This window comes from Dasypus novemcinctus, chromosome 17 (assembly GCF_030445035.2).
Source record: "Dasypus novemcinctus isolate mDasNov1 chromosome 17, mDasNov1.1.hap2, whole genome shotgun sequence".
NCBI classification, from domain to species: Eukaryota; Metazoa; Chordata; class Mammalia; order Cingulata; family Dasypodidae; genus Dasypus; species Dasypus novemcinctus.
In genome coordinates this window covers 59,543,536-59,563,740 of record NC_080689.1, presented here as the reverse complement: position 1 = coordinate 59,563,740, position 20,205 = coordinate 59,543,536, and the positions used below count along the sequence as shown (strand labels likewise).

At 41.1% G+C, this 20,205-nt stretch overlaps 3 protein-coding genes across 3 annotated transcripts in view; 2 read left to right on the top strand and 1 right to left on the bottom strand.

Moving 5' to 3' along the window:
- The first annotated feature begins 583 nt into the window (after window positions 1-583).
- On the top strand, window positions 584-5,089 carry FAM136A (family with sequence similarity 136 member A). The gene is made up of 3 exons (XM_004460128.4): window positions 584-732; window positions 1,673-1,813; window positions 3,624-5,089. Exons 1-3 carry the CDS (start codon window positions 646-648, stop codon window positions 3,810-3,812), a joined length of 417 nt encoding a protein of 138 aa, XP_004460185.1. The 5' UTR covers window positions 584-645; the 3' UTR covers window positions 3,813-5,089.
- Window positions 5,090-6,400: 1,311 nt separating this feature from the next.
- On the top strand, window positions 6,401-12,654 carry SNRPG (small nuclear ribonucleoprotein polypeptide G). The gene is made up of 4 exons (XM_004460127.5): window positions 6,401-6,544; window positions 8,458-8,480; window positions 9,228-9,352; window positions 12,491-12,654. Exons 1-4 carry the CDS (start codon window positions 6,513-6,515, stop codon window positions 12,539-12,541), a joined length of 231 nt encoding a protein of 76 aa, XP_004460184.1. The 5' UTR covers window positions 6,401-6,512; the 3' UTR covers window positions 12,542-12,654.
- A 561-nt stretch (window positions 12,655-13,215) lies between these two features.
- Window positions 13,216-20,205, bottom strand: part of PCYOX1 (prenylcysteine oxidase 1) — a 32,695-nt gene continuing 25,705 nt past the window's right edge. Inside the window, exons 4-6 of the mRNA XM_004460125.4 lie at window positions 18,065-18,276; window positions 16,920-17,072; window positions 13,216-16,508 (exon numbers count right to left, since the gene is read on the bottom strand). Coding sequence (XP_004460182.1) covers window positions 15,850-16,508; window positions 16,920-17,072; window positions 18,065-18,276 — 1,024 coding nt within the window. The 3' untranslated portion in view covers window positions 13,216-15,849. The remainder of the gene's footprint in view (window positions 16,509-16,919; window positions 17,073-18,064; window positions 18,277-20,205) is intronic.

The window sequence follows — 20,205 nt, the reverse complement described above, 5'->3', positions numbered from 1 at the left end:
ACCGTTTTATGTTTAATAGGTAATAACTGGCAAATTGTCCATAACAGATGAATGGATAAAAAAAATTGTGGTATATATGGAACACTACTCGGCAACAAAACATGGTTCAATCTCAAAAGTGTTCTGTCAGGTGAAAGAAGCTGCACACAAAAATACACACTGAATTATTATATATACATATACGAGGAATTTTAGAAAGGGAAAATATAATCTATAGTGACAAAGCAGATGGGGTTTGCCTGGGGCCAGGCGGGGGGGACTAGGAGGAGTTAAAGGCAGGGATTGAATAGGAAAGGGCAAGGTTTGTTAAAACTCATCAAACTGTTCACCTACAATCTGGGCGTTTCTCTGTATGGAAGTTATATTAAGTATTCTTTTTAAGAAAGACGATGAAAGAAAGGAAGCCGTTGCCCCCTGAGAAGAGAGTTGGCAGCCTCCCGCAGACCGGGGCGGCTCTGGCCGGGTGAGGGCGCAGGAAGCCGGAGACCGAGGGCGGCGCGAGCGCGGCCGCCGGGCGTGCAGTGGCCCCTCTCGCCCGCTAGGCGGCGGCGTGGGCCGGGGCGAGCGGGCGAGCGGCGGCGAGGGGGCGGGCCCGAGCGCCGAGTCCATGTGGGCGCCGGCGCGGCGGGGCTGCGCGTGGTAGCCATGGCGGAGCTGCAGCAGCTCCGCGTGCAGGAGGCGGTGGACACCATGGTGAAGAGCCTGGAGCGGGAGAACATCCGGAAGATGCAGGTAGCGGGCGGGCGGAGGGTTGGGGCTCGGGTGGCGTTCCCCGGTGGTCTCGGATTCCCGGACCCTGCTCGCAGTCGCCGCCGCCCCGATCCGGGGAGACCCGGGTCAGGGCGTCCCTGGGATTGCCGCGGCACCGTCGGAAACACGCCTCCCCTTGAGACAAAACTTGTGGAGCGTCAGGTGCTTGGGTGAAATCCGTGCGCCCTCACCGCGCGCACGGCCATTTTCCACGTAGTCCACCCGGGGGCGGGGGTGCTCACCGGTGGGAGTTAGGGAGCCTGGGTGTGAGGCGTTTGTCCTCCCGCAGCCTCCTCTCAGGTGCCGCCCCCTTTGTAGATGAGCAGCCCGCAGCCCCGAAAGGGCATGGCCAAGGTGAGAGACCGCAAAGGCGAGCGCGCCGGGCCTCCCGATGGCCAGGTCAAGCCCCGTCTCTTGCACTGGACTCACCACCATACAGCGCTGTTCTACCTTTACCCCCTAAATGTTTTGTGGGTTCTTGTCCGACCTCATTATTTGGGTTATGGGTTCTCCTTACAGTACCCGGCGCCCCTTGAGTCTCTGAGACTCTGATCCATGGGTCGGTTGCCCCCTGGTGGCATGTAGATTACTAGGTTGCTGACCTCTGAACCCTGTGGTTTAGGCACCCGGTGGCTTCCTCTGACCCACCTCTATCTTCCCTGACCACCCAGGTATCCGTGTAACAAGTACCACTGAGTTAGCAGCAGGCAGGCTGTGAAATGCTCTGCTAGGCGGGGAGCATAGTTTTCCCATTTGTAGTTTGAAGGTCCTGATAGCTCTTCCTAAGGGAAGGAAAATGAAAGCAAAAGGTGGAGAGGGAATTGCAAATGTAACGCGTCCTTCTGACCCCTGTTGCTTTCCAAGGTCATCTGTCACCCCCAGAGGCTTTCCTGCCTAACCCCACTCTGCCCTCCCTTCCCAGGGAATCATGTTCCGGTGCAGCGCCGGCTGTTGTGAGGACAGCCAGGCGTCCATGCAGCAGGTCCATCAGTGCATTGAGCGCTGCCATGTACCTCTGGCTCAAGCCCAGGCCCTGGTGACCAGCGAGCTGGAGAAGTTCCAGGTGAGGAGCCCCCAAATGGAGGACTCTGGTTAACAGACCCTTCATGTTGTTCTTTGCAGGAGGTGGCAAGCATCTGTTCGAAACTTCTGGCTTTAGTGTCTTGGTTCTGTTAATATTTGTGATAGACGTAATGGCTGACCTAGTCCTCATGGGGTTTGAGATTTTGCAAAAAAGGCACTGTAAGTTGAGCCATATTTTCCCATGAATAAATGATGTGAAGGGGAATTGAATTTGTGACCAAAAGAGCCTTATACCTTTTTTCCCCATAAACAACAAATACCATCTGTACACTGTATAGTAAAATGCTTTATAAAATATATATTAGCTCATTTTAAAACAACAGCAGATTCTCCAGGAAACTGCAGAGTCAGAAAAGGTGCAGATTAGCGCAAGCCCACACTGGCCACCATGTTGTGAACTTACACTCATCCAGGCCTGCCCCACTAGCTACATGCAGGGGCCAGCCCTTGCCTCACTAAGGAGCAGTCATTTATATGAAGCGTCACTGTTGCTGACTCATGGACGCCTGGCTCGCACACCCCTCGGAGGTTACTAAAGTAGTTCCATTTTTCCCTCTCTGGAGCAAAGGGTTTGTATCCACCTACATCATGTTACTCCCTTCCTCGCAGTTTTCCAGAACTTGGGGGGAGGAGGCAGGACCCCCTGTGAACCAGTCCTTCACAGCCTGAGGTCCGCACACAAAAAAATTTTTATCTCCTGATACATTTTTATATTCTGCTGTACAGAATCCTTCAAAATTGCCCCCATTGTAAAGGAGTAACTTCTTCAAGGTCATGGACTGTCACAGGGTTTTTGCATGTTCGTTTTGACGTCAATTTTCTAGATAAAGTCTTTGAAAAACTGATTCTTGGACTGTTGTAAAGCTTTCCACTTCCATTCTCTTTGCAGTGCTCCCCAGTCAGATCATTACTCTTTTAGTACCTAGAACTGCTCTTGGCATTCACCTCTGTAGTGCTAAATCCAGTGCTCATTTCCCAGTTCTCATCTTTCTTGTCCTGTCTGCATCATTGACACAGCTGATCACTCCCCTCTTCCTTGAAACACTCTATTTACTTGGCCTTCAAGATGCCTCTCTCTCCTGCTTTGCCCCCTCCCTCCCTGGCCACATTTTCTTGGCCTCCTTTGCTGGCTCCTGCTCTTTCTAAACTCTTAGCATTGGAGTGCCCAGGACTGTCACTGGACCTTGATCTTTTCTATCTACTTCTCTAGTCTCCTACTCTAAATATCATCATAGTGCTGGCAACTCCTACATTCATATTGTTATACCAGACCTCAGTTGTGATCTTCAGATTTCTATATCCAGTTGTTTCTTAAATATCTCCAATTTGTAAGTTTATTTTGGAATGCAAGGTCAATGACGGCATGATTTTTTTTTCCACTTTACTTGTTACTCTATCCCTCAACGCTAGAGGAATACTTGGCACATAGTAGATACCCAATAAATATTTGTTAAATAGTTTTGAGTGTTTTTCTGTAGGAAGGACAGATTATTAAAGAGTTGTGCTTATAGGTCTTTATGTAGTTGAGGATCCCTAAGCCACAGGAGCCTCTCAACTTTTGTACAATTCATTCCGTCATTGACCTGCTTTCTAGTTCTGCTTTGTCTGGGTCCTCCTGGCACTATCCCCTGTCTCAGTCAGGATAGTCTTGGTTAATTGCACTATAGAAGCCCTTTAATTGATCTAAATAATGAATGTCAAGCTTGTAGCACGGGCCTGGCACATGGGGAGCATTTGGTACATGGAAACCAGCTTCTCAGCCTTCTCTGCCCTCTTCCTTCTTGCTACAGGACCGCCTGGCCCGGTGCACCATGCATTGCAATGACAAAGCCAAAGACTCGATAGATGCAGGGACTAAGGAGCTTCAGGTGAAGCGGCAGCTGGAGAGCTGTGTGACCAAGTGTGTGGATGACCACATGCACCTCATCCCCTCCATGACCAAGAAGATGAAGGAGTCTCTCTCATCCATGGCGAAATAAACATCCTTGCCAGTGCCATCAGGGATAAGGGGAGGAATCTTTTAAAAAGAGGACTGGGAAATTTTGGTCTTTCAAGTGAGTTTATGAATGAAGAAATTGAGGACGGATGGCAGCAAGGCTAAGGAGTATGGCATCTGCCTGTGGACACTTTATATACTTTAGTCCATAAAAAGTGAAGTGGAAAAACTGGTGCTAAAATTTGGGTCAGAGATAGCACAGGAGAGTTAGAGTTTTTTAAAGCCTAAATTTCATGTGGCAAGTGCTTATTCTGGCAGTGGGACACTCCCTTACTGTATCAAGCCAAAACCCTCCAACCTACCAGATTCTCCATGATACAGACTGGCAGTATCCTCTAACTTGCCTTTTTGAGAAGGGGTATTTCTTATTTGTTACCAAACTCCTGTTTACCAGAAATATCATAACAGTTTTCATAAGGTGTAAAACAAAATTCATGAGGTCACTAATTTAGAAGGGTAAAAAAGGTTTCTGGGTCTTTAACTTACTTGATTTTGTTTTATATACAAGGGCCTAAAATTGATTACGATGTGAAGCTGTGAGAAAGGGTGCTTTGACTGAGAACTTTGAAGGGCTTCTTACCTGGCCATCAAGATATATTTGTGTTTTTCTTGAAATTCCCACACATTACATCTTTCAGCCTGGGAGTCCATGCAAAAACATGAGAAGTAATGTCATGCCAGGTGTGGGAAGCAGCGCTCTCTCACGGTCATGACGGCCCCTGGGACTGTCTACAGAAAGCAAAAGGACACTCGTCTTGTAGTAACCCTGTCCGCTTGAAGAGAAAGGATGTTTTGATAGTGTTATATACCAGTATCTGGGAATAAAGGGTGAAAGAGGAACTGTTAGCTGTTTAAAGAGTTGTTAATTACTGGATTTGGAGAGATCTGGTTTTTCATAGAACTGAATGGAGTGAAAGCCTAAGCCCAGCATTGCCTGCTTAGTGACTTCTTGAGGCAATCCCCTGGCAACAGTAAAGTCAAGGAAGAAAAAGTAAACAACTCTGGGGCTTGGGTGAGCTGTGATTCCCTTAGGGCAAAGGAGCAGTAGCCCCAATTACCAAATACCACATTAAGCCTGGGGCCTCTACAGCATGCCAGTGCCCTTCCCCAGCATTGGCACCTTATCATTTTGATAAGGACCTTGTCTTTCTACCAACTTACTACTTGAAGTGATAGTAATAGCTATCTGTTTGCTGTTTCAAGACTGTGATATATTTTCCTAGTGGTCTGGTTTAAAAAATAAACAAGGTTTAATATTTCCCCCATTATTGTGTTTCTTGCCTCACATTTGGGCAGTAAATATGTAACTTTCTCAGGGTGCTTCCCCTTTTATTGTATAAGTTTCTGAAGATGTCCAGAAAAGTGGTGCTGTGTGTCCTGAATCAGATGCAAGATGGATTGGTTCATTGTAAATGGGAAAAACCTCCAGGCAAGGTTAGGACACAATGATTCAAACTCCATAATTGTAGAAAATGAAAAAAACTCAATATCCATGTGAGGTTCTCTAGTGTCACCTAACCAGTATCAGCAAGAGGTGGGAAAGATAGACAACTCCAACCTCTTTAAAAAATTCAACCTCCAGAATTTTGAATACCGAAAGGATACAAGATATAAGTCTCTACTGTGATTGGTATTTAAATAGAATTGTTTCTGGAGAGTAGGTGTAGCTTAGTGGTTGAGCACCTGGTTGGCATATAGGAAGTCCAGGGTTCAATCCCCAGTACCTCCTAAAGAAAAAAACTAAAATGAAGCTAACCCACTCCTGTGGGTATCGGCCTATTGTAAATAAGACCTTCAAAAAAAAAAAAGCCCCTGAACATTGGGCGTGAATTAAATTTTGGAAAACCAACCCTTTCTTAGAATCACCAAAGTATTTAAAGCAGGAAGAGAACCCTTTCCTAATTTAGTTTAAGTCTTTTGTAATCCCTATTTAATTCGTGAATGTGGATTCTCTTATTTTGAAGTAAATTCACAAACGGGGACAAGTCGGAGAACACTTCAAACTTGTACCCTTGATGTGGGAAATCATTACCTCATAGTAGAGATCTTTCGGGTGCTGCACCCGACGTTTTATATATAGAGGCAATATACATTAAGTGGGGTTCTACTCAAGACTACAAAATGGAGGCAGTGTTACAAGGACTGCAGTCGGTCGGGAATACATTTAGAGACTTTAGATTCAAATTCCTGGAAACAGATCCAGTCACCCTGGCCTCTACTCGTGCCCAGTAGATTCCGATGTTACAGGAACCTAGGCTTGCCATGAGTCTGTGATGCAGGGGAAAATGCCGAGGAAATAGTGGCGGACTCCTCCAGGGCTTATTCTCATTCGGCATATATAAAGAAAAACAATACGGGTCACAGATTGGAGAGATCGGCCGCTTAGCTCTCAAGACTAGAGACCGAATCGTCACCCGACTTTACAAGAAACGGAACTGAGGCAGGTGCCTCGAAGCCCCACCCTCCCGCCCTGGCCAATCGCTGCTGACGCAACCGGAAGCTCGGTCCTGAGAGACTCGCACAGGCGACCGCGAAATATCGCGATTTGAAATGTGGGAACTGCCGATAATGGATTGGCTAAGGGTATCGCTGACGTCAGACGCAAAACGCTGTGCCGACCAAGGGAGCGCGGAGGACGCTGAGAATTGTTTCAAGACAACGTTGAGCCCGCGCTGTAGACATCATGAGCAAAGCTCACCCACCCGAGTTGAAAAAGTAAGTGTATGGGAGGGCCGCACGGAATTGACGGCCTCTTTGTGTGCCCCAAGTTTCGCAGAACTCCCCCTCGTTTCCCCTTCAGTATGCCCCGGCGTGTGTAGGCCCCTCCACCGCATCTCTTCCTCGGGTCATAGGCTCCCCAGATCCCGGCCGGGGTCCCGCTCTTGCCGACCTCAAGCCCGCGCGGACGTCCCATTTTGGCCTGGACGGCGTAAGGCAAAGGTGCCTCTCTTCTGCCGAACTACCTCCGTGGTCCCCGAGCTCTCAGCCGGCGTCTCCCCATGCTCTCCCTTGTTACTGAGGACTTCGAATACCACTCTTAGTTAAACATCTTGAATAGCATGTCCTGGAAGGGTAATTCCGTAAGGAACTAAGGGTGGTGGCTGGAATGGAAGTGTGTGATAGGGAATGAGGAGTTAAAAAACCACTTTAATCTTAAAGTGTTTTTAGCAGTTTCTTTGAACATGTGCTTAGAAATCCCATTCCTTTTTCTCGCCGTTAAGTTTGAACGTCATGTGTTATCTTGCTCAGATCGTCCGAGCTGTGCGAGAACATTCATTTTCTAATCAGAACGGGCTAGGGTTTTTTTTTTTGTCCCTCTCTCTGCATTCGGTGAAATCAAACAGAACCCTAAGTAGGATATCCTTATTTGAGACAGAAGCCAATTTAAAACCTTAACTGCCTCAAACACTTCTTGAGTGAACTTAGCATTTTCCTGTCTTCTGAGTACCACTCTATCGTGTTTATGCCCTGTAATGCCGGAATTCTCCCCGTAGTAGTTGGATTGCACAAAGTATTGGGATCCAGGGGTCATCTTTTATGGGGCGGCCATCATTTCGTACAGTACTTTTATTACCAGCCCTCTAAGTCAGACTTTAAAAATGATCGTTCTCTACTTGGAATCTTGGATTTCCTTTTTGGTTCTTAACAGATATTTTTGAGAATTTTAGAGGATGAAATTAGTTTTGATACCTTCCTCTTCTCATCTCTAGATTTAATGAGCCATGAAATCTTTTCATATCTGCCTCCAAAATGTCTTTAAATTTTTTTTCTCCCTTTCTCACAGATACCATCTTCTTTCACGTCTATATTTCCTCCTTGTTTAGCATAATTCAGTGGTTCCTATCTGGGGAATGAGGGGAGGCACAGTGTCCGTGCTATCACATGTCAGTAATGCCAAGGTGGAGATACCCTGACCTAACTGAATTTTCCCTCTCATTTCTTAAATCTTGCCAATGATTAATTCTGCTTTAATAACTTTCACTGTCTGCAGTAAAGTCTGGACTCTCTAACCCAGCATTCAAGCCCCTTCTTCTGAAACCCAGCACTAAGAGAATCATCCATTCTTACTCCCACTAATATTTGAATACCCTCTTCTTTCCAGTGAAACTGAACCAGTTGTGTTTGCTTAAGCTTTCTCACTACCTACTATGCAACTTTGGGCAGTTAACCTCTAAGGCTCAGTTTCCCAATTATAAAATAGTAAAATATCTGTTGAATTGGATATGATTTGGCCACCTTCTGGTGTCTTCACAGTTATGGTTTCATTTTGGACTAACCAAAATATAACCAAATCTTTGGATTTTTTTTCATGGCTGTAAAATGCACCCATTGAAAATTAGGTCAGCATTGAACAAGAATGTTTCTCTAATCCTCATTCTTTTAAATGTTCAACATAGTTTAATAAACTTTACATATATTCCATTTTTGTTTAATATCTTGCCATATTACATTGTTTTGTGTAATGTAGTTTAGGTGCCCATTGCTCCCTCACCCTTTATAGCAATGCAAGATTTTCACTATTTTACAGTTTCATTTTTCCTATTTATAAATGTTAGTAAATCTACTTCTGTGCTTATGTTTAATTGTTTTAAGTTCGTTATATAATGTTTGCCTTTTACATTTTTCAGATTTATGGACAAGAAGTTATCATGTAAGTTGTCTTCTTTTTTTTTAAATTGCTTTTTAGATGTGGTTTGGCAGTATGGAATATTCAGAACAACTTTATAAATATTTAAAGCACACAGAACCTCTTAATTCACATCCATTAATTAAGCAGGTTATTCAAAATCCTAACTAGACTATTTATTTACCTAGGTTCTGGTATTTAATTAAATTTAATAGAAATTCAGACTTTTCATTATTTCCTATAAGCCCTCCCTCACTTTGACAAAATTAACAGGATTTTCTTATGTGGTGATATTTGGAGATTTGTCAGCCTTTTCCCTTTAAGCAAACTACATAGGACTTAGACAAGGAGCATTCATTCTGTTTCTTGGGAATATGTAGAAAAACAGATTTGTTCCACTTCACTAAAAATTTGACCTGTACAATACATGAGGTACATAGGGTAAGACCATGGGCTTTAAGGGGCAGGCAGCCTGCAATCTGAATCTCGCCTCTACCACACAGCAGTTGCATAACCTTGAGCCAAGTTACTTACAGCTTTCTGCTTCAGTTTCCTCATGTAAAGTAGGGATAATACTGTTTTATAGAATTCCTAAAAGCTTAAATGTACAAATATATATAAAATGCTTAGTTCAGTGCTTGGCATATAGTAATGATACTGGGTTTTATAATATATCTCAAATACCTGTTTTTTTTTTATCCCACCCAGTTTTTAATGACTGGCTGATGACTAGTGGTCAGTTTTGTTAAACTTCCTTTCTCCCTTTTATAGTGAAATTAAATGGTGGCAGACATGTCCAAGGAATATTGAGAGGATTTGATCCCTTTATGAATCTTGTGATAGATGAGTGTGTGGAGATGGCAACTAGTGGGCAACAGAACAATATTGGAATGGTGGTAAGTAAAGACATGAGATTTCTCTTAGAGGTTTCATGTTTCTTTTGGAATATGCATTAATTTCCCTTCTGTCAAGTTCTTGCATTAAACTGGACTTAGTCATCCCTAGAAAAGGCAAGGTTAGGCTTTCCATCTCCTTTTAGTTTAATATATGGCTGTTATTCAGCTACAACAATATTCCAGTACCTGTAGTAAGAGTTCAGTGATACAGAACACTCTAAGGTTCTTAGGTATCAAATGCTTTATAGTAGAGGCCTTTGGGAAATGGACTTTGGCCCAGTGGTTAGGGCGTCCGTCTACCATATGGGAGGTCCGCGGTTCAAACCCCGGGCCTCCTTGACCTGTGTGGAGCTGGCCATGCGCAGTGCTGATGCGCGCAAGGAGTGTCGTGCCACGCAAGGGTGTCCCCCGCGTGGGGGAGCCCCACGCGCAAGGAGTGCGCCCGTGAGGAAAGCCGTCCAGTGTGAAAAGAAAGTGCAGCCTGCCCAGGAATGGTGCCGCCCACACTTCCCTTGCCGCTGACGACAACAGAAGCGGACAAAGAAACAAGAAGCAGCAAATAGACACCAAGAACAGACAACCAGGGGAGGGGGGAAATTAAATAAATAAATAAATCTTTAAAAATATATATATATATATATATAGTAGAGGCCTTTAGTACTTCATTAGCGGAATCAGTCTTGATTTTATTTGCATTTTGGAATCAAATTAGTCTGGGATGCAGCATTGGGTTAGTTATTGTTTTTAAGTTTCCCTGGTTATTCTAATGTGAGCTAAGCTAACCACTGATTTAGAACATTTACTTGAAGGTTTATATTAACAGGCAGCAATTCCTGCAGCTGAGCCACCCCTTTGAAAATGAAATAAGGATATCAATTGTCTTAATAAAAAGAAATTCTAAAGAAAATGCAAGAACAGGAGCTAGCTTTTGACTTTTCTGGAGTTGAAAGAAGGGAACCCTGTTACAGTTTTGTCTGGAAGAATAGTATTAAGAATGTGTGTGTCCTGAATGGGAGGGATGATTTGTTTGGAGAATCTACTGGATAGTTACCTACTGATAAGTCTCAGCTGACATCCCCAGAGTTGTCAGTGGCATCACCTCTGTTATATTTCCTTAAGATCCTACTCTACCCCAGGGTATTCCTAAGAATGTAGTAAAAATTCAAGATTTTATGATGCTACATATTTCAGGAATTCTTACTAGAATTGTTCTTGCTACAGCTCCATATTAGGTTGTGGCAGTTCATATAAGACATTTATGCACAAGAAAAATAACAATATGGAATTCTGACCCTGAGTTCCAGCTTGATTTGGAGAATTGGGCTGTAAACACAGTGGCAGGAGAGAAAGAGCGCTGTAAGGCATAGGCATTCACCAGCTAGCCTTATTTTCTATATGTTATGTGAGAAGGCATAAATATTTAAAATTAAGTATTTTTTTTAAATTAACTTTTTAAAAAATTGTTCATGAAAATGGTGACTTGTTTTTGTTTTTTTTTTAGTAATGCTATTTTTTTTTAAATAGCCCTCAGAACTGAAAGTCTTAGTTACCTGAAATAATATTTCTCATTGCCATCAACCCCCACTCCCAGGGAAAGTGTTAGACATGGACACATTTAGGAGGGAGCTAGAAAGGAAGGCTGTTTGTTTTTAATACTTTGGTCAGTGAGATGTGATGTTCCTCTGTTGTAAGAAGCCGAGAAAACCATGAGAACTAGATAACTAGTTGGTTACTTTTCCAGATTTCCATTGCTAACTTAGAAGAGTAGGAATTTGTAAGTTCTTTCAGTTACCACTGTCATTTTCAGGACATTGTTCTCTCCTAAAGCTGCTCTTTAATTCTTGCCACCTTCTAACCATACTCCTTGCTGCTATTATCTAGCAAGCCTAAGACACTCTCCCACCTGTTGTGTTCCTTTCCACTCTGTCCACTGCATAATCATGTGAATTCATTTGTTTATCTAGTATATACTTATTGAACCCCTATGCCTGCTGCTATTTTAAATACTAGGGTAATAGTGTATATATAAAGAAATCAAGCAAACAAGCAGAATGAGGGAAGGCAAGAACAAATTTTAGCTTTTACTCTACTCCAGCTGCCTGCAAGCATAGCTCTACTTTGACTCTTACTCAGAACGCCTCCATTTCTAATAAAGACTTCAAATTGTTATATTTCCCATCATTCCCTCGCCTATCTTTTTACCTACCCAATTCATATTTGATCTATGGTTTCATTGTGATCTGTAGTCCATTGTAGGCCACTTATTTTCAGCCCCCTAGCCTTCCAATTTTACTTATTTTTATACCCCCCTTGAACTCAGTTTTATACCAGCCATTTCACCTATGCCCTCATAAATATTTTTGCTTATCTTCATTTATGGAATATCTATGTCAAGCACTGTGTTCCTAGGACCTTTTCTTTATAACCTCCTCCTAAGCTCTCCAATTCAGACTATCAGTGAGGTCAGCATATATAAGACTGTTATTCCCCTTAGTGTGAAAAACTATTTCTTTACTGATTTTATGGTACCCTTCAAATACCAAGACTGTCATTTGAAAACTTCTAAAATTGGAGACCAACTATCTTTTTTTCCTATTTCCTTCTTATACCTTTTACTAAATTCAAATTAGACTTTTCTTTTCCCCTTTTATTTTTTGTCTCCCTTCTGTCTAGAATTTCCTATCTTCCTGTCAAAATTCTACCCAGCTTTCAAAACCCCACTAAAATACCATCTTCATAAAGCCTACTTTGAGCAGTTTCCATCCTGTTATTTCCCTAAATGATCTCACACCCTTAAACTAAAACAAATTTATACTGTACGTATATTTCCCATTTACTTATGAGTTCCTTAGGAACAGGGATGGACATGTTCATTTGAGTCCTTTACTTCACAAGTCAGTGGAGACTTGAGATCTCAAAAGGTCACTGTTAGCCTTTGGCCCAGAAGATGTGTATTTCACCTAGAAAGGGCATGGTGACTTCATGTCATGATTAAAAGACTTGAATTAAATGATTGCAGCCTCACAAGCTGACATGGCATAATGAAAATCCATTAATGATTTGATGAAAATTCTTTTAAGTTCCATTCATATGTCTACTAAACAAATTGTATTATTTTCAAACTTTTCTCCTTCTTAGGTAATACGAGGAAATAGTATCATCATGTTAGAAGCCTTGGAACGAGTATAATGACCTGGTCGGCAGAGAAATCAATTGCTTCCATATGTCCCCTCCCCAAAGGCCTGTTTAAATTTTTTGTTAAATAAACTTTTGTATAATAGTAAAAAAAAGAACAAAACTTTCTCAAGTGCTCTGAATGAAAGGAATATTAGCTTTTATTATAATTGTTCCTAACATAAACTTTACCTGATGCATGTAAGTTGAGACTAGTTTCAAAGGTTTTTCTGCATTAAAATAGAAGAATATGAGGAAGCGGCTGTGGCTCAATCAGGTGGGGTCCTGGCTACCATATGGGAGGCCCTAGGTTCACATCCCAGGGCCTCCTTGTGAAAGCAGGCTCAGCCACATGACACGGAGCACCACCTGGCCATGGAGAACCAACTCAGCAAGGTGATGCAACAAAAAGGAGATGAGCAAAAACACAAGAGTACACACGAATGGACTCAGAGCAGGCAGCAAGCAAGCCTCAGTGTGTGGGGGGATAAATAAATACAGACACAGAAGAATGTACAGCAAATGTACACAGAGAGCAGACAGCATGCAAAAAAAGCCGGGGTGGGGGAGAGGATATAAAATATAAAAAATAGAATATTATTAAATAGGAAATCACGAGTGGGTTTCTTCTGAAATATCAACTGCAATTTTCAAAACTTAGAATAATAGCAAGTAGAGTACAAGAGAAGTAAAACAGGAAGTAATGATGTAGTTTATTTTTAATGTAATCATTAAGTGCAGAAGTTTTTTAATACAAGAGTACAAATAGGATTCCAGAGAAAAACATTTCAGCATAGCATGGTTTGTGAAGTAGAGAAGGGTAGTGAGATTGCTGCCCATAATAGATTCACCAGGTTCATGAATTGTAGTTTATATCTCACAAGCTCTAATAGATTAAGGATATATTACAGATGGTTGTATCATCAACTTAACCTTAAGAAACCTACCAAGCAAATGCTTAGGTCTGTTCTTTTTGTCATCTGGTAAAAAGTCCTGTAATTCTTGAATCACTTTAAAACTGTTAAGAATGGAATATACACAGGTGAGTTATGTGAGGTACTTGTAAAACATGGAACACAATGAGGGGCTTATATGTATCTCTAAAATGGTATTTCCCATTTATAGAAAAACTTTACAACCAAAAATAAAAAGCTAGAGGGAGCAAACCTAATCACAATAAAGGAGAGTTGGTGTGAAGTCCAGTACATGTTCATTTTTCCATTCTCCAGCAGGTTTTTTAAATTGAAACTTCATGTTGATAAGTCCATGTTTTTTGCAGTAGCATAGAATTGAATTGAAGAACTTATTTGTGATTCCTACCCAGCAGATCTAGAAATGCAAATTTTCATGACCGCCCCAAACCTATTGAAACAGGAAGTTCTGGGAGTGAAGCCCAGCATTTCTTATGGAGCCCTCATTATCTGATGCTAGCTCAAGTTGGAGAAGCACTAGTATAGAGCTGGCTTTCATTCAGTTCCTGGATAGTTACCAGTTTCTGCTGTAAAAAGATGACTAGAGTGGTCTGCAATAGCAGGCTTTTAGAGTACTTCCAATAAAATTCTTTAATACTATAGTTGCCTTAAAGCTATCTAGTATGCCTGATATATTGATACCTATTTTGCTCTTTGAGGAAGTGATTTCAGGTGCCTGTTGGAATAATTAATCAGCGTAGGTCTGAAATAATACCAATAATATAGTAAATTGGTATTTTTACAAGTAAAAATATATCCCATTACAAAACAAGTCCACAAGTGGTAAAATTTAACTTATTTCGTTACTATTCACCATTGTAGCATACACATAACGCAATTACATTCTTTACACAGTCTTTATTAAAACCATGAAAGGAAAAAATAGGAATGCCTCTTAACTTGTTAAGAATAAAATTAGAGAAAAGCTGACCTTGGGATAAACCAAGAGTTTAATTCCTGCCTTTATAACAAACATTAATATACCTAGGCAGTTTTCTCAGCATATTCATATTCACAAGTGTACTAAAGAAGGAACTGGTTTTACTATGAATTCACTTATATCATTTTGCTAAAGTAGCTACTGTAACCCCCTGAAGGGCTTTAAAATATCAGTATGTCTTAATTTGGTTGCAGGGAGTGTTAGAATCCAAAAGATTTTGCTTGTCTTGTCCTCCCAGTGCCTTTAAAGACAGTCATTCATGATCTTTGTAAAGTAGGTACAGAACTGGTTTACAAATTTACCTGCATATCAGTATCTCTTGGGATACTTCAAAGTCCTGCAGGTGGTTCCAATAGGCAGCCAAGGTTGAGAACCACTGCCTTAAAGCAAGATTTCAACAATTTCTCAACACCGTAGCTTTAGATGCATGTAACATTTTATAATGCTGGATTTGGTCAAGTTTGGTGTCATAGACTATCCTACTCTAGTACCAATCCCTCTAAATTGCCTCTGCTGTGAGACTGTCAAGGCAAAATGGATGTGCTTTGATAATGGATTGGGTTTCTTAGGACTTTTAAGGCACTAAAAACCCTTTGTAAATATCTTAAAACCCCACATCAGTAATTCTTAACCCTAGTTGCACATTAAAGTCACTTCAGTAATTTTGGAAAACTACAATGCCAAGACCCCATCCCCTACTCCATTAAATCAGTCTCAAGCGAGGATTTGCTTAAAGAATGCTGATTTCTTAACCCGTATTTACTTTTCATTTTCTTGAGCTTTCTGAATGACAGGTTGTACTACTAAAACTACTGAATTTCACTCCTAATAAAACTGATAGAGGCAACCAAAAGAGAACATTCCACAAGTCAATGCTTTAGGAATGAGCACACTTACTCTGGAAAAGGGTATAAATTAATAAAGCTGGACATAAGATACCAGCTCCCATAGTAGTTTTGATCTAAGAAGATCACATCAGGCTGTGAAGCTCAAATGTACTAGTCTACAACAAAGAGGTATGTCTTTACATCTAGCCACGCATTCTTCCTCAAATGCTCAGTTTGAAATACTCTAAGGTACTGTTCAAAATTCAGGGCCCCACACTGATACCTGAATGAGAATCTCCAAGAGAATCCATGTTTAGCAAACTCCAGGTAATAATTATGATCACACTAGTTTGGGAAATACTAATGTATAAAGACGAAATTTTGGAGATGGCATAAGTGTAATAGTTACATCATCACACTTAATAAGAACCTTGTATTTTTCTCACGACCCACAAGGATTACTTTTGTTAAACAATGAGAATGGCAAAATATTGGATTCAAATACATCTATGCACAGGTTTTGTTCTTTTTTGCCAGTGATACTCCATTTGGAACTAGGAGGGGAAAGAAAGCAATGGTGTTACTTCATAGCTCAGTTTTAAGTTTCTCATATAAGCCCTCTTGGTCAATCATGTCTGTGTGCTTGTTCCAGCGGTGATAGGCAAGGAGGGCAGCGTTGTGGGCTGCGATGGCACTCATTTCCATGGCACTTGCTGCACACTCGATGCCACTGAGGTAATAAAGTCGATCGTGCAGTATGATGGAGGGGCATTTCTCCGGAGGCTTATAGTGAGGATATGCAAGCCATGACTTTGTCACAGCATAATCATAGGACAAAAAGAGCTTTAAAATTTGCCCTTTGGTAAGAGTTTCTTGGGAAAAGATCTTCCAAACATATGTCCCATCTGTGGATGGTTCAGGATTATTCTGTTCTTTTACAGGAGACACTATCCCAATACTGTTAATGAACAAATCTGGATTATCAGTGGTTAAGACTGCAGTAAGGCCAAAGTTATCTATGGCTCTATGGCTAAAGATCGTTGTATTCAACTGCCCCTTAACCAAAGTTGTCACTATATGTTGGTAATACTGATGGAATTCCTCAACTGGAGGATCAAAGTTGAGAAAAGTGATGTTGGACATTTTTCTATTCAATGGAGTGGCCACCAAAATGATGTCATAGAAGTCTGAATAGGTCTCAGATCCAGTTTGGTAGACCACTTCATACATCTTTGTGGAACCTCCTGGAAGAAATATGGAAGCAAGCATTTCTTTAGTGTTTCTAACACACTATATATTTCCTAAAAATAATTTCATATCTTCTGAAATGGTTTCTCTATAATTCTAAAGATGTCAATGAATATCATCCCTTAAGATAATTGTTCCTTGCATTTTTATTACACTGAGTCTAATTTCCTATTCCAAACGAAAATAATACCTTGTCAGTAAGTACAGAATATGGAATTTTTACTTTTGATTTTTTAAATCCAAAAAGTCAGGCTATTGTACTTGAGCACATTTGGGAATATTTCTACATAGCACAAAATATAAAGTTCCATCATTTGGAATTGAGTTAGAGATGAAAGAAGATATTTTTCTCCCTAAACAATCATCTTCTTCAAGGGAAATTAGAATTAACAGACGTTCAAACTCACCTGTCTGCTTGATTCTTGTTTTTTCCTCTATGTACATTACTGAGCCAGATATAAGGTTGCTTTTGGATGCCTGAAGAAGCCCTGAGCAAACAAGTTTATTACCACCTTCTACTGCCCACAGGCCAGATTCAGCACCAGCCAGTGACACTGCCCCTGTCAATGGGAAGAAAAACTGTGTTTAATTCTGACTTGTAAAAGGTAAGTTAAGTTCTACTCCTAGATATCTGGCCAAATGCAAGTTGTTTAGCATTTTAATGAAAAAAATTAACATCCAATCAAGACTGTCTACATAACTTAGGGGCCCAGTCCAAAATTAAAATGCACACCCCTTGTTCAAAAATTAAGAATTTTAAAATAATGGCAGCAGAACATCAAACCAAGGGTGGGGGCCTTCTAGGCACAGGGCCCTGTGTAACTGCATAAGCTGCACACCCATGAAGCCTGCCCCACAGCCAATACTGGAACGAAGTTGCTTAGAGTCACAAATGAGTACAAAAATCACTCTGGTATAACAAAAGATATTACTATGTTGGCCATATGGTGGAACCATTCATAACAAGAATGATCTTACAGTGTTATATCATTTGTGGGTCTTCACCTAAAGATAATGTGATTCTGAATAAGTTTCACTTATATTTCTGTTAGCTCTTTGGGGACAGCCAAACAGTATTAAATATTACCCTCTAAATTAGTGACTCTTAATTTTCTGAGGCTTAACTTTCCCTTTAAGAACCTAAGGCAGGGTTTCTCAACCTCCACACTATTGACATTTGCCAGTAGCAGCCACCCACTCCAGCACTACCACAGTGTGACAACCAAAGAATGTTTTAATTCTCACTATAATAAGCCCTCTCTCCACTCTCCCTTCCCAATTAGGTGAGTTTACTCCAGGAGTTTTGTTCCAAATGTCTACAGACTGCCAAATGCCCCTAGCCCCACTGAGAACCACTGGAGTAAGGCAAGTAAGGACCCTGGCCCTCTTCCCATAAAAATGCATTTCTACCTATACATAATTTTGCCAACAGTTTCTAAGGTTTCAAAGAAAAAGGTAGCTTTCTCCAACTCATGCCCTAAAGTCAGAAACCACCATAACACTGGGGAAAACTGTGAATTAATGTCCCTTACAATTCCGAGCCCTGGCTTACCTACAAAGCCATTGATGTTCGCACTTTGGCCGTAATTGACTCTCATGACAGGAACAACAATTTCATTGAGGAATTTCTCAGAGAAGCCTGCTTTCTGCAGGGTTTCAAGAAGGGTTCGGTTGAGCATTCCAAGGAAGTCGTTCCCTCCTAGTGCATGCAGTAACTTTTCTACACTACTGAAGGCATAGTCATGAGATTGGTAGCGGTAGATCCTTTTGAAAAGAAAAGACATGGCCGTTAAACACCAAACAGATGGAAGGAAGGGGGCAGGTGAAAAAGGGAAATAGAGTCATATGACTCAAACTGATTTCCAGGTTTCCTTCTGATGAGTTTCTACCTATCAGGTAAGACACAGTTCAGTCACCATCCTGGGTACAGCCTTTTCCAGGTCTACCAGGAGCTTTTGGCCCCTCCTTTCCCTCCTCCATAAGTGTATGGTCTTTTGTCTACACTCTTCCTTTTCTGCGTTGATAAGATCACCAGGAGAACTTTTAAAGCAGTGGGTATGCCTTGTTCACATTTGTCTTTGTGTCTTTCCGTAGCACTTAGACATGTCAACAACTAAATGTTGTTTTTCCACCAGGCCCAATCCTCTCCACCAACCCCCATCCCAATCAAAAATAACTGGCCACACCTTACATCCTGCTTGTCATCCTCAGTTTATTTATGTTCAAAGTTTAAACAATTTTACTATTACTTTCTGCTTCCTTCACTCAAGATAATCATTAGGAAACCCTGTCAATCTTACTAACATCTCTATTGTTACTCCACTCTTATTTCCCTGATCTCAGCCAGGATTTATATTCAAACTACTGAAATGAATTAACTGATCTACCTGCTTCTAGTTTCTTTTCCTTTGAAACATTTATGAATCTCCCTGAAACCCTAAATATCTCTTATAACTTGTCATCAGCTTAATCAAAAACCTTCTTGATTACTGTTGCTTACAAAATAAAGTCTAGATCATTTAACCTGGCATTTTAAAAAAAGGATAATGGAATTTTAGAGCCAAACTCATCGAGTCTAATTCATATGTTCTAACAACAGATAAAGAATAAAAGGACTTGTCTAAAAACCAGATGGCAAGTGGAAGTCTCAAGCCCAACTTGACCCCTCTGCCCTCCAGCGCACATACTCAAACCCTCCACTTGAGCACACCTGATCCATTCACTGGTCTCTTAATATGCTTTGTATACTTGTCTCCCCACCACTGCGCAAGCTCTTCCCTCTATCTGAAATGCCCTTCCCATTCCTAACCACAGACCACCGGCACTTCCTTCTAGAGAGCTTGAATCCCACCCCTCTGCCAAGTCTTGCCCAACCTCCCAGTCCACAAGCAATGTCATCATCTTCAAAAGTCCCATAAAACTAAACACCCATGCCATTCATTCAGCACTTAGATATTACTGTATAATTTATTTTTTTAATCAAGTACCACCTGACACTTCTCTAGCACTTTATGGACTTAAATTCATGTTCATAGAAATTGTTTCATGCAGGAACTCAATACACAATCTTTCAGTTGCAGTTTGATACAAAGAAAATCCTTATATCCTTTGGATCCATGGATCCTTTCCCTCAAGGAGCTTCTGTTAGCGACAGGTGATAAGTACACAAAACAAAGGAAGAAATGAGTGCCATAAAAACGTAGAGCCATAGCACTATCAGTGATCACGGGAAGAGAGTTTTACATCAAGTTTTTTATCTCAACATGAACAATAATTTCATAGAGAGCAAGGGACAATGTTATATACAAATCAATTTTACCTACAGTCTACCAGTTTTGTGTACAAAATGTTGAAGGAAAATTTTTGGAAACCTGATGACATATCAATGCCAAAACTGAGAAATTTACTATAACTCCTTCCAACCATATCATTTGACTTCCAGTCATTACGAGATTGGGAAAAGGAGAATGACAACACCGGTTCCTTAAAAAAATAAAAGCCTGGCTATCTCATAAAATGAAGAGTGATCTATAGTTAATGTTGAACATGACAAAATAGTAGCCAATTAAATAATTTATATGATGCTATAAAAAATTTATTCCCTACCATCTCCCACCTGGCCCTTGACGCCACTCAAGCAAACCTCCTGAGTAAAGACTTCCTAAAGTGTGAGATGAGAAAATATACACCATG

Bases quoted from the DNA above. Each gene is read 5' to 3' on its own strand.
- SNRPG (XM_004460127.5), top strand. From the start codon at position 6,513: ATGAGCAAAGCTCACCCACCCGAGTTGAAAAA. The intron at 6,545-8,457 runs GTAAGTGTATGG...TACATTTTTCAG, and splicing joins CACCCACCCGAGTTGAAAAA to ATTTATGGACAAGAAGTTAT. The intron at 8,481-9,227 runs GTAAGTTGTCTT...TCCCTTTTATAG, and splicing joins TATGGACAAGAAGTTATCAT to TGAAATTAAATGGTGGCAGA.
- FAM136A (XM_004460128.4), top strand. From the start codon at position 646: ATGGCGGAGCTGCAGCAGCTCCGCGTGCAGGAGGCGGTGGACACCATG. The intron at 733-1,672 runs GTAGCGGGCGGG...CTCCCTTCCCAG, and splicing joins AGAACATCCGGAAGATGCAG to GGAATCATGTTCCGGTGCAG. The intron at 1,814-3,623 runs GTGAGGAGCCCC...TTCTTGCTACAG, and splicing joins GCGAGCTGGAGAAGTTCCAG to GACCGCCTGGCCCGGTGCAC.